This window comes from Crocodylus porosus, unplaced genomic scaffold (assembly GCF_001723895.1).
Source record: "Crocodylus porosus isolate Cpor-Errol unplaced genomic scaffold, CroPor_comp1, whole genome shotgun sequence".
Taxonomy (NCBI): domain Eukaryota; kingdom Metazoa; phylum Chordata; order Crocodylia; family Crocodylidae; genus Crocodylus; species Crocodylus porosus.
In genome coordinates, this window is record NW_017728926.1 from 4,252,733 (window position 1) to 4,263,642 (window position 10,910).

The 10,910-nt window shown below is 45.6% G+C and overlaps 1 protein-coding gene across 5 annotated transcripts; it reads left to right on the plus strand.

The window, feature by feature from the left end:
- The first annotated feature begins 197 nt into the window (after positions 1-197).
- LOC109314213 lies at positions 198-10,892 on the plus strand. Of its 5 annotated transcripts, none has more exons than XM_019541228.1 (12): positions 198-385; positions 1,250-1,387; positions 2,050-2,233; positions 3,216-3,463; positions 4,424-4,598; positions 5,062-5,162; positions 6,276-6,362; positions 6,767-6,895; positions 7,318-7,440; positions 7,536-7,700; positions 8,735-8,902; positions 9,519-10,580. In XM_019541228.1, the coding sequence occupies exons 1-12, from the start codon at positions 325-327 to the stop codon at positions 9,923-9,925; spliced, it is 1,986 nt and encodes a 661-aa protein (XP_019396773.1). In that variant the 5' UTR covers positions 198-324; the 3' UTR covers positions 9,926-10,580. The 5 variants fall into 5 exon arrangements, with proteins under 5 accessions (XP_019396773.1, XP_019396775.1, XP_019396774.1 ...); XM_019541229.1 differs by lacking the exon at positions 198-385 and adding an exon at positions 10,763-10,892 and having other exon boundaries at positions 903-1,387; positions 9,519-9,679; XM_019541230.1 differs by lacking the exon at positions 198-385 and having other exon boundaries at positions 901-1,387; positions 8,735-8,967; positions 9,519-9,673.
- The last annotated feature ends 18 nt before the right edge of the window (positions 10,893-10,910 follow it).

A 10,910-nucleotide genomic window follows, 5' to 3' on the forward strand; every position in this document is an offset into this window, starting at 1 on the left:
AGCGGGAAGCGGGGCCCGGGACACCAGGCGCCCCCGGCCAGCCCGGCAGTAATACCGTGAGAGCAGCCGGGCTGGACGAAGAGGGGGCCTCGGGCGGCGGCTGGGAAGAAGCGGGCTCCCGGGCTGTTCGCGAGGCGCTGCCAGCACGAGCCGGGGCCCGCGGCGGTGGGGCCGGTTCAGCGCCGCCCGGCGGGACTCGGAACCCCGCGAGCGTTTGAACCGACGCCGGCCGCCGCGCGCCGGCGCCATGGCTCCCGCGGCCTTGCCGAGTCCAGCGGCAGGAGCAGGATGCCAGGCTCGCACTGAGCCACGGCTTCTCTGACCATGCCGGGCGAGTGGCTCGTCCTCCTGTCTTTAATCAGCCAAACTCGGAGCAAAATCCGCGGTGAGTCCTTCGTGAACCCTGGAAATGACACAGCTGCTTGCTGGGACCCGGGGTTAAAGCTTGAGGTTCTCGGTACTCTGAGGGAAACCTGTCTTACCAGTGTGCTGAGAGGCTGACAGCCGAAAGGGGGTTCTGTGTATTGGTCAAAGGAAATGATCTGATGTTTCACAGAAGCGAAGGAGAATTCAACAGACTTCACATTTCTAACAGAAATGCCACGTTAAAAATCGAAGGCTGACATTTTTCCCGCCTCCTAACCCACAGAAAACTGAAGGGTCAGATTTCCACAGACAGAAGATCTCTGAAATGGTGTTATAGTATGGGCACTAATCTGGTCTAAGTTTTACCAATTTTTCCCCACATAACTGGAAAAACAGAGCCAGATGAAATATACGTGCAGCTCCCTTTCCATCAGGAATCTTGATGCTGTCACATTTCATGTTATATGTATGTGTATATAGAAATATGAAATGAGGCAACATCAAGATTCCTGATTAGAAAAGGAGCTGCATGTACATTTCATCTGGCTCCGTTTTTCCAGTTATGTGCGGGGTGGAAATGGTAAAACTTAGACCAGGTTAGTGGTTATGAAAGAAACTCAAGCAAAATCTATTTCAAGATTAATTTCATTTTAACTTAATCAAATTACCAATCCATGCTGGGCAGTCTACTTCAATTTGGGTCTGTGAGTCCCTTAAGCAAGATGGATCTGATAACAGGCCTGTCAAAGACGATGGGTATTCATTTTACATTAACTACAACAGCCTGTGGGACTGGGTCTCATGGGAGCCCCTGTGTGTGAAGGACACTTGACCTGCTTTGCATGCACTTGCCAGGCACATTGTAAACAGTCTTTCTTTCCAGATCCATACAAGCAGGAATGTACTACGAGGGGAATCCAGTGCCATCCAAAGGCAATTTGTCAGCAGGATGAAGTGAAAAACTATTTCTATTGCCAGTGTCTGCCAGGATATGGAAGTGATGGGACTAATTATTGTCAAGGCAAGTTAAAGCTTAGGCTACATCTAATGGCATAATTGGAGGACCTCCTTTAGGTAGATAGAAGAATGGGCCTATGAATGAGAATGAGGGCATAGGAGTCAGGACTTCTAGGTTCCTTTTTCTGTTTTACTAATGACTGACCCTGTCACCTTAAGCAAGTCACTTTATCTTTCTGTGCGTCAGTTTACCTCTTGCTGGTCGAGCTGAACTAAGTCCTACCCGTCTCTCGGGAGGATTGTAGCAGTTTGGGCTTATGAAATGCTGTGAGAACCTTCTCTGGAAGGCAGTACAAACACACAAATAACCTGTTGTCATTAGTGTAGACAGTCAGAGCTCAGCTCAATAAACACAGAACTATCCAAAGTATTAGCCAGGACATGTTGGCCTGTCCAAGCACGAACACTTCCTCCACTGAGAGATCTGTGCCTGGAGAGGAAAGCTTCCTTTGCTGTCCTCAAGGGGAAATGCCAAGCCCGTTGCATGGCACCATCCGAGTCTAGAGAAGAAGTGACAGCAGGACTGCATGGGCAGCATGGCTTAAGCCATCTGACATTGCCTACCTGCACTGACCTAATAAAATGATGGTAAGAAGCAGCTGCAGATAAATGCTGCTTACCATGATTATCAGGTAAAGATGATCAATGACCTCTTTCTGCTTCTAGACCCTGGCATCAGCATAACAGCATTCAATAAAACTGCTTGTGATGCCTTTGGAGAGCAAGTTTGTCTCATCAGAGTAACTCCTGGAAGGAAAATCACTTTCCAAATCTCTGTGTCTGGGGACTACCAGCCATACATGGTCGGTTGGTACAAATTCTACTCTGCCCAAGGACCCCAGTTCTATGGGTAAGTTTTGAACAGTGCTAGTTCTGTCATAAGCCTGGGACTATATGAATATATATCACGTATTGACATGCATGTTGTATGAATATATGATTTCTAGGTTTGACTCTAATTGTGTAACTGTACCAGTTCCTGTAATGAAGAAGTTGATCTTTATAGGTGGTGATGGCATAGCTGGAAATGGTGAGAAAAAGATTAGATAAAATAAGATTATTGCCTTGACCTTGGCAAGAATTCAAACCAAGCATAATGTAATCAACCTGTCTGCCGTGAAGAATGAAATTCCTGGCTGCGTAAAGGGCCAACCTGAATATCTGAACCACTTGCTTCCTACATAAATCCTTAAAACTGGCCTTAATGGAGACTTACATACAGGTTCTCTGCATTGACACAGCAATTTTCAAGAAGTGTATCTGCAACCCTTTTTTTTCCCCCAGCTTTAGTCCGATATCAGAGCAGCTTGATGTCTACTCAGCCAAGGCTACTTCAAGCTGCCGCAGAGAGCACTGCTAAGGAAAGAAGCGTGCCAGCTGAGTTCAGCAAAGCTTGCAGCACCTTCTCACTCCTGATGTGCCCCTGGAACGCTACCCACTGGGGCGGAAGCAATTGCAGCCAAGCTGGCAAAGAGATGCTTTTTTTTCTCTTTCCTAGAGAAATCTTCAGTTGCTGCCTTAAACATTTTTAAGTCCCCTCAAAACTGCAGAGGAACTAGCCCACAGCTCTCTGCTCTGACCAGGGCTCCTCTTAGGGTCAGGGAGAGTTTGAGCCAAATGGTGAGAGTGACACAAGACTTGGCAAAGTATTTATAAGCAGAAGACCTCTAAAGCCCTAGAAGACAGTAATTAGATATGGGAAAGCTCAGATTGTCCCCAGTTCTATCCTTGGCCTCCCAGGACAGGTGACACTTCCCCATGATGCAGGGCACATCCAATATGATGATGCTGACAGACAACCCCCTTAGTTACCTCTGCTCTCTTTTTTGCAGTTATCGAAGGAGGCTGGAACTGACTGCTGAGCTGTTCCCAAAGATGGCTCTGGCCAATCACCATCTGGATCTGAAGCTGTTTTCTATTGTTGAGGATGATTTTTACCCAAATATGTTCTGGGCTGAATTGGCCACAGCAAGACTGCCTGATAAACAGGCACGGATTGAAGCTTATGATTTTACTGACTTTGAGAGGTTAAATCCCTCCCACTTGAGATACATTTTTGTACTGGAAAGGCTGCCAATAGGTACGAAAGAGCTACAGCTAGTAGCATGAGAGTGCCCTGCCCTCTTCAGGGTGAGCACAGGCATCTTCAGTCACATTATGCTTATTTCTGTTTCCTGTGCTACATAGCTGGGGGTTGTAATTTATACATTGAAAAATGTCTGCAGGGGTTTGCTGGGGTCACAGTATCTGTACACAGATGCGAATGCAGTGAGGACTCATCAGTTTCTGGGTCCAGACTACCAGAAATGGCCAAACACACACTCATACCAGGTGATAATTTAGAAAGTGGTGTTTGCTACCAGGCTGAGCGCCAGAAGTTTGGGATTTCTAGCAATCCTGCTCTTCATAAGACATCCTTCTTTTTGCAAACCAGCACACTCCAACAGGGAATCTCTAAGGGGTTATTTTTGCCCTGCAAAGAAAAAGTAAAGCACTTGAATATGTACATCTTCCTGTGAAGGCAGCACCCTGTGTAGAGACTCATCTATTCTGTTCATAGCTCTCATTTAGACTTCTATAGTCATCTAGAACCAGAGTTGGAGTGAGGAGGTCCAGTCTGATTTCCATTTATATATTCAAATGTCACGTTGTATTGGATGCTACAAAAATAAAGCTGCTTATTAATATGATTGTAGTCCCCTGACCATGGACACTTTTTAAAGTGTTGTTGTTTCCACCAGAAGGCTCTATTTATATCCTTGTGTATCACTGGTTATTAGAGGCTGAACCCCAGTTGGTACACAAGGGAGCTGACAGTGAGCAGTGAGGACATCCAATTTATCACATATTTGTCCCTGACAATCTCATATAGACTGGCGAATAAACCCAAGTCATCTCAGCCTATGGCTTGTTAGGTTCTCAGAATAACCTTGCCCTTTGGCACAGTGAGTTGGTTGTCATCCTTTTAGAACAATGGAGGAGCCACTCTGAATATCCAGTGGTCTTGTTTTATTTTCAATTTTTTTGCCTGTCTTTTCAGAGGTCGGTGAGTTCTTGGAAGGAGACACCTTTACCATACAGCTGCCTCAGTCTCTCCAGCTGTCTCCCATCAGCTTTGTGAAGTGGATGAAGCAGCCCTCCTCCCTGATGCTCTTTGGTTCCAACACTGTAGTGCTGGCCAATGGGACAGAGGGGTTTGAGATGAAAAGAGTAAGGTATGACAGTAACCTGATGCTTTTCCAATCTATGAATGACAGATTTTTATATTTCCTTCTCAGTGCCCATCAGTAACAGACAACCAAGCCTATCAGTGATGATATGAGGAGAGGGGAACTAACCATTAACATGGCTAATGTCACCTACTGGTGCTTTTAATAAATACCTAAGAACATATATTTTCTTAAATGATTAAGAACAGACATAGCTGTAGAGAAGGAAAAGAAATGAAAGTCAGTGATGAACTGAGTTAAAAGGAAAGCAGTCACCTGGGAGAGGAGAATGTCTCCTCCTTAATCCCTTCCCCTTTTGCACTTGACCTCTTTCCCCTAGTTCCCTTCTGACTCTCCTGGTCTGAGACTAAATTCAGGAAATGGCTGAGTTCTAATGTTCTTTTCTGCTAACTCAGGAGAAAACCAAAGTGAGAAATGTGCACTTTCTCTCTGTTTTACCTTCTCTCAGGAATAGTGAATTTGGTTACATCCGAGCTCTTGTCTATGATTTCATCCCTGGTGTTCCTGGAAGGGTTGTGGTTGCCCAGAGGCTTTTCTTCATAAAGAAGGGTACTGAGTGTTTTTAACTTTATTGTACATTATCTTGATTGGTGTTTGACTTCCATGTCCCCTCTCCCTGTCTTCAAATCATGATAAAACCTCAATGGCTGCTAGCTTTAGTAAAACTACTTTAGTTTAAATTGTAGTGGTTTCTTGCAAAATATATTATTGGCCTATTCTTCCTGACAATTTCCATTTAGTGTATGGATGAAACCATTCCCTAGCCTCACCCGTTAGGAATTTTGGCATGTGCATTTGCAAAGGTGCAGAAAAATTGGAAAGTGTATGAAAGAGGATCACAAAACAATTCAAGAGGTGGGGTAAATGCTTTACAATGAGAGGCCTAAGGAATACAGTCTGTTTAGCTTATAATGAAGCAAGTCACAACTTGACTGACATACTTTCCTGGGATGAAAGTATTGGATATTATTTAACTCCTCAATTTAACTCCTCAATCTGGCAGAGAGAGGCAATCTGAGAACTAGAATTGAAAGGCATGATGTGCAGTAGAATACTAGAAATAAACCACAATTTTTGGGTAATGCAGGATTCCAAGGGAAGCATTGGACTCTTGAGCCAGTCCACGTCAAGACTGGATGCCTCTTGACAACATGCTTTACTGGGGTCTGAGCAGGGGGAACTGGGGTATATCCTATGCACATGCTGTACAGGAGATTATATGACATCAGAGGTTCCCACTTTTTCTTACTGCATACCCGCTTTCAGATTTACCAGCTGATTTGTGTACCACTACCAGCATACATTTTATATTTAAACCCCTTAAATGCCGATGATGATTATTATTATTATAATGCAAATTAAATCTGCCATTACACAATTTCTCTCGCGTACCCCCCAAAGATGTCTTGTGTGCCCCTAGGTACGTGTACCACAGTTTGGGAACCCCTGGACTAAACGATCTAATGGTCATTTCAGGCCTTAAAATCTGAGGTGGTGAATGATTCTATAAAACAGCATGTGACATGTTTATATTTAAAAAGTCAAGCAAGCCTTCTTGACTTGAATTAGCAGGAAGAATAAAACAGACCAGTTACTTTACTGTGTCTGGGTTCTTGCTTGGATTTGGGTTTGGGCACATATGCATTTACTTTATTTCTTCAGATATCAGCAAAGTATGCAGCGGGTCTTCAGGTGAAAAGTATTGTCACTGTAACCCCGGATTTGAGAGAAACGGCAGCCACTGTGTGGGTAAATATTTATTTATGTACTCGGCTTTCTGCAAGTCTCTGATTATGTGAACAAAGTCAAAGGAAATACAGGAGATCCTGTAGCATTTGGCCATTCAGTGCCTCATACTAAGCAACCTACATTCAACTTCCTCAGTAACTACATCCCATGTACACATACTGAGCCATGGATCACATTTTCTGTGACTGCTCACAAAACTGTTTCAACGTCTCACTAGGTCAAGGACCCATGCTTGGGTGCAGAAGAAACCCTGGAGTGCATACAGATGTGGGTTTGAGTGAGCTCAATGGGTTCACACACAGTGATGCAGGTGTGACCATTGTATCTGCTGTACAAATAGCAGTACAGCTCTTAGTACCTAGCTGTTCTCTACCGTAAACATATGCACTGCTTTCTGCTTCCAGACAAAGATGAGTGTATGGAAAGAATGCCCCGGAAGTGCCCCCCTAAGGCTAACTGCATCAATTTGTATGGATCCTACCGTTGTCATTGCCCAGCAGGATTTGAAGGAGATGGATTGTACAGCTGCACAGGTGAAAGAAAACAGGCTCCCAACTCCAGGGACATGTTGTAATCAGACTAGTTTATGAGCTAATCTGTTGCAACTGTTAGGTTTAGGAACAAGTCTATTTTTTTGAAGTCCACATAATTGAAATAGGTAAACAAAGAGAAGCTGGGCTTGTGATAACAGGGCACAAAGCAAGCAGTGGATATGGCATTTGGATAAACTCAGGAAAAGGCCAGGCTGGTAGATCTATCATAAGTCAGACTTGGGGAGGCCATTGGAAACCAAGTCCCATTCCTTGCTGGGCCTCCAGTCAAGCCAAACTCAAGCCAACATCAGTGATGCTTCCCCTGGGTTGGTGTCCCTGGTGATTTTTGTTTGTGTGCGAGTTCTGTATAAGCTGCATTTTAAGTGGGGAAAACTTGGTGTGGGTTTCTGTCCCCTTTCTAGATATAGATGAGTGTGCAAGAGGCACCCACAACTGCAATCAGGATGCTACCTGTCTGAACACCCTTGGCTCCTATTTCTGCATGTGTCAAAGTGGGTTTACTGGTGATGGAATTCACTGTGAAGGTAAGGACACAGAATCACTCCTTACCTATGACCGGGAAGGGTTGAGGAGCAAAGTGTTTCTAAATCTTTTTGTTTTTTTGGCTCTTGTATGGCAGCAAAAAGCAGGTGGTTGCCATGGTCTCCATGGTCTGTGTGCACAGTCACCTGTGGGTACCAGAACCAGATACGGATCCGCCTGTGCAACCATTCGAAGAGTGGGATGCACTGTGAGGGGTCGTCTGCTGATGTCAAGCTCTGTCCCAGTCTGGAACCATGCCCTAGTGAGTCTGAATATAACTGTATGCTCAGGACAAGAGAATTTTAGCATGAGCTCAGCTGCTGCGTAAGAGAAACTAAACCATGGTAACTTAAAACCTGTTTCATTCAGGTTTAAAGCTATGGAGATTTAGCTCCAACTCAGAGCCACACAGGAGTGAACAGAGGTAACACTGACATCAAAACAGCTTATACCAGTATAATTTAATTCTGATGTAACTGTTACATCTATTTGTGCACAGCCAGAATATCCTTTGCATGACAGGCTGCTTTTATCCTGATGTCAGCTGAACAAATTGGGACCCCATTTAACTGCACCTTTATATAGATGTTTTCACCAGGACAAAGTGGGCATAAAGCACTTCTACATCAGAATGTCAACACCGCATCAGCTTGCATGGGTACAAACAGCTACAGAAGATCAAGGGGTCTTAGTTGGCAACCTTAAGGACAGTGTTTCATCTCCTGCATTTGATGGAGAGAACATAATTGGACTGGATGTGGTCATGCACTTGCCAGCATGTTCACATTACCTTTTTAGAAGTCTGCCTTCCTTGACAAGGCTTGCTGAGCCATGATGTCACATCCTCACATTATGACACTGTCACAACACTGTGGTGGTGATAACTGAGTATGCTTTAACATACTCCGAGCCCGGTTTGGAGTATGTCCAGCAGCCTCAACAATTATGGAACAAGTGGCCACTCTCCACCAAGTTTCCCAACGTGACAACCAAGACCATAGCTTCAGAGAACTCCATAACAAGGAGTCAAATGGAGACATAGCTTTGCTATAAGTGAGTGCAATTCCCCTGGCTTCTGTGTCCTGACTCGCTGTTTCCCATTATCCTCAATGATGTGAAAACCCATTAGTAAATCTTGGCACGTGCCATGCAGGAACACTCCAACACACATCACTACCCATTCAGAATCAAGGAATTCAGGATTTCTGAATTCAGGATCAAGGAGGATGTTAGGCATGAGGCCTAAGCCCTGTCATCTAGGTCAGGAAAGTGAGAAAAGCTTTTGTTTCCTTTCAGCAGCAAACAGTCAGTGGTCAGAATGGTCACCTTGGTCAGCATGTTCACACACCTGCTCTGGGATTAAGAAAAGAATCCGGATGTGCAGTAGTCCCACTCCCTCCCAAGGAGGCTTGCCCTGTGCTGGGTTAAAGGAGGAAATTGCCTTGTGCAACAAAAGATGCCCAGGTACAGTTTCCCCTCTGGACCCTGTAGCATGTCACCAAAACATCTGCTGCTTTTACCAGTGGCAGATGAGACCAGGAGAGAGGCTTTTTGCAAAAGCAGCGTCAAAAGTACTCTCATTTCATCCTGTACTTCCTTCCCACTCCTAACTGCTGTCTCTTTCGGTCTTCCTCCCTCAAATAGACATGCATCTTCTTTACACTCAGATGCTCAGAACAGGGTGCATTTTCCTACATGCCAAATCTGTCTCCATATTAAAACCTCTTTTGTGAAGTATTCTAGTGGTGATCTCTAGTCTCATAGTCGCCATGACTGCTTGTATCTAAACTGCTGCTCTGTATATTCACCTGACTTGGTCTGTAAGTTGTTGGGTTTTGTTGTTTTTTTTTCAGAGCAAGGCTCCTGTCCTTCTTAAGTATTTGTACATTGTTAAGTAGTCTCTCTCTGTGGCTATGAATAATAAAATCATGTACAATAAGGATAGTGCCAGATGAAAAACTGCATGAACAGATTTTCACAAGTTTATTTGAAGTTCTCTTCCCTAAATTGTTGACATTCATATTTAAATACGACTAAAATTGTTCATGTCCATGTAATAATACTGGTCTCTGCACCTCAGTTGATGGAATGTGGTCCCCCTGGACACCTTGGACTCCTTGTCTTGTCTCTTGTGGGCTGGGAGTGGTGAGCCGTTCTCGTTGGTGCAATAATCCTGCCCCACAGCATGAAGGAAAAAACTGCACTGGCCATGGACATGAGGAAGGCACCTGTGGATTTCCAGTAAGTCACAGACAACTGTCTGCTAGAAGATTTTATACTTGTACAATCTATTCCATCTGTGTGTATTTATTTAAATACCAGTCACAAGTTATTGCCTGTTACATTGGAACAAATTCCTATTATTTGTATAAATACCTTAGATGCACAACATCTTTCAATGATATCAATGAATTGTATTCCTCTCTACCTGTACCAGAAATGGTGAAAGGGAGGCAGCTTTTAAGGGGCTGCTACTGGAAACCCTGAAAATGACTGGAGGTAGCCTGTTTCACAGCTGCTGCCACTCCTGCCTTTCAGTAACAGCCCTGCCACCGACCACTGCAAGCTCTGAGGATGAGAGGAGCTAGTCCCTTGACAGGCACTAGTGCTATAATAGCCCATACTAATGGTGCTGGGTGCTTGAGGAACTCATGTTTATATAAGTGCACGAGCAGGAAAGTGCTCAGCCCTTTTTTCAGTCCTGTGACTACAGACTTAACTGGAAAGCCCTGTGCTTCTTGGGGAAGGAATAATGAGCTGCAGACAGATAAAAATATTATTGGTAGTAGTAGCAGTATTGTTGTGTTATATGATGATGATTAATACCCCACTCTACATTAGTTTGTATTTTGGGAGTTGTAGCCTCCCCCCCAACTATCCACAGAAGAAGGAGAAACAGGCCAAAGTGGGTCTGGACCATAAAAGCTGCCACTGACTGGGTCAGACCATGGGTCCACCTCACCCAAGGGCAGGGAGCAGAGGCTGAAAGGAAGAGAACTAAGCATGGCCCCCACTTCCAGCCTCCAGCATTTCAGGCCAGGGAGGTTGATGCAGAGGCCTTGCCCCTGCCCTGCTCAATAGCTGCTGATGCAGCAGAACGAGAGCACGTCTGGTCCCTTCCAGCCCTACGTCCCTGTGATTCCCCCCGCCCAGCCCCAGGCAGATCCTGAGGTACTCCTGCGTAGCGGCTTGTGCAGAAGCCTGAGGGGCCGGGGCCGAGGCCAGGGCGTGGGGCCTTCCCGAGGGATCTCCGTCGGCCCCAGCACCCACGGGAGGGCTGCTAGGGCGCGCCGGGCTCACGGCCTCCCCCTCATCTGTCTGCAGGAGAGCGTCTGCCGCTACCTGAGGAGCCCGCGGGGACCGCCCCCGTGACCGCCCGCCCAGCCCAGCCCAGCCCGGCTCTGCAGAAGAATAAAGGGATGAGACCGGACGACGCGGCTCTAGCACTGTCCTTGTTGCGGGGCGGGACAGG

Bases quoted from the DNA above. Each gene is read 5' to 3' on its own strand.
- LOC109314213 (XM_019541226.1), top strand. From the start codon at position 1,168: ATGGGAGCCCCTGTGTGTGAAGGACACTTGACCTGCTTTGCATGCACT. The intron at 5,163-6,275 runs GTACTGAGTGTT...TTATTTCTTCAG, and splicing joins GCTTTTCTTCATAAAGAAGG to ATATCAGCAAAGTATGCAGC. The intron at 6,363-6,766 runs GTAAATATTTAT...TTCTGCTTCCAG, and splicing joins AAACGGCAGCCACTGTGTGG to ACAAAGATGAGTGTATGGAA.